Here is a 1,051-nt window from a genome sequence, read left to right on the forward strand (position 1 = left end):
TCGGGTATAGTGTATGTCAGAAAGTGATGAACGTACGGTTGGTGGGTAAATTATAGTTATTTTGGTGTCGTGATAATGGCAGCAACCAATAAGTCCGGTTTCGGATTTGCAGTCGTTAATCACCCACTGCGTGTAAATTACTGTTGCTTAACCCGCATACGTATTCCAGGGATGTGAGCCATACCGTGTTCCACCCTGCCCACGAAACGAGGACGGTACAAGCTCGTGCGCCGGTCAGCCAATTGAAAAAAATCACAGATGTACGAGAATGTGTTACGGAAATCAAGACCTCGACTACAACGATGATCACAGATTTAGTAAGAACTGTTTACGAAATGTTTACGATTAAATATGTGTTTAATCTACATAATTGAATTATGATTGTATAGCACGTGACTACTACTACCTGACTTACGGCAGCATTCAAAAGGACGTTATGAATTATGGACCAATCGAAGCATCGTTCGATGTGTATGACGACTTCTACAGTTACAAGTCCGGTAAATGAGCGGGTCGGTCATGATAAACCGTACCATATTATTTTATATTAATAAATCACTTTTGCATTTTATTCAAATGACATATTATTATTCTTATAACAATAATCATGTCGTCGAGACAGGACCTTTAATCTTGACATTGTATGATTGTTTTTAGGTGTTTACCAGAGAACCCCAAACGCCACGAAATTGGGCGGACACGCAGTGAAGTTGATCGGTTGGGGTGTAGAAGAAGGCATACCGTATTGGTTGATGGTCAACTCGTGGAGCGCACAGTGGGGCGACAACGGTCTTTTCAAAATTAGACGAGGTACAGACGAATGTGGTATTGACAGTGCGACAACCGCTGGTGTACCAGTGACCAACTAATAATAGTTAGGTTGCCGGCATATTAAATTAAGAACACTCCTGTATCACTGCAGTAAAACTTTTTTTTTTTATTTATTTCACTGTATTCCATATGTTTTAATAAAACTCATTTTATTATTCAACGTTTTGTTCTGAATGGTTTTCCAGGAGACAGGCGCTTTATTAAAAGCATGATAATTTAT

At 39.4% G+C, this 1,051-nt stretch overlaps 1 protein-coding gene across 1 annotated transcript; it reads left to right on the forward strand.

Annotated features, from left to right (window-relative positions):
* The first annotated feature begins 140 nt into the window (after positions 1-140).
* Positions 141-991, forward strand: LOC100568543 (cathepsin B-like cysteine proteinase 4). The gene is made up of 3 exons (XM_008191418.3): positions 141-317; positions 390-500; positions 658-991. The coding sequence occupies exons 1-3, from the start codon at positions 269-271 to the stop codon at positions 867-869; spliced, it is 372 nt and encodes a 123-aa protein (XP_008189640.1). The 5' UTR covers positions 141-268; the 3' UTR covers positions 870-991.
* Positions 992-1,051: the final 60 nt, after the last annotated feature.

The sequence above is a fragment of the Acyrthosiphon pisum genome, unplaced genomic scaffold (genome assembly GCF_005508785.2).
Source record: "Acyrthosiphon pisum isolate AL4f unplaced genomic scaffold, pea_aphid_22Mar2018_4r6ur Scaffold_15955;HRSCAF=16614, whole genome shotgun sequence".
Taxonomy (NCBI): domain Eukaryota; kingdom Metazoa; phylum Arthropoda; class Insecta; order Hemiptera; family Aphididae; genus Acyrthosiphon; species Acyrthosiphon pisum.

Coding starts and splice junctions, on each gene's coding strand:
- LOC100568543 (XM_008191418.3), top strand. CDS start 269: ATGTGTTACGGAAATCAAGACCTCGACTACAACGATGATCACAGATTT. Junction 318..389: donor CAACGATGATCACAGATTTA/GTAAGAACTGTT, acceptor ATGATTGTATAG/CACGTGACTACTACTACCTG. Junction 501..657: donor CTTCTACAGTTACAAGTCCG/GTAAATGAGCGG, acceptor GATTGTTTTTAG/GTGTTTACCAGAGAACCCCA.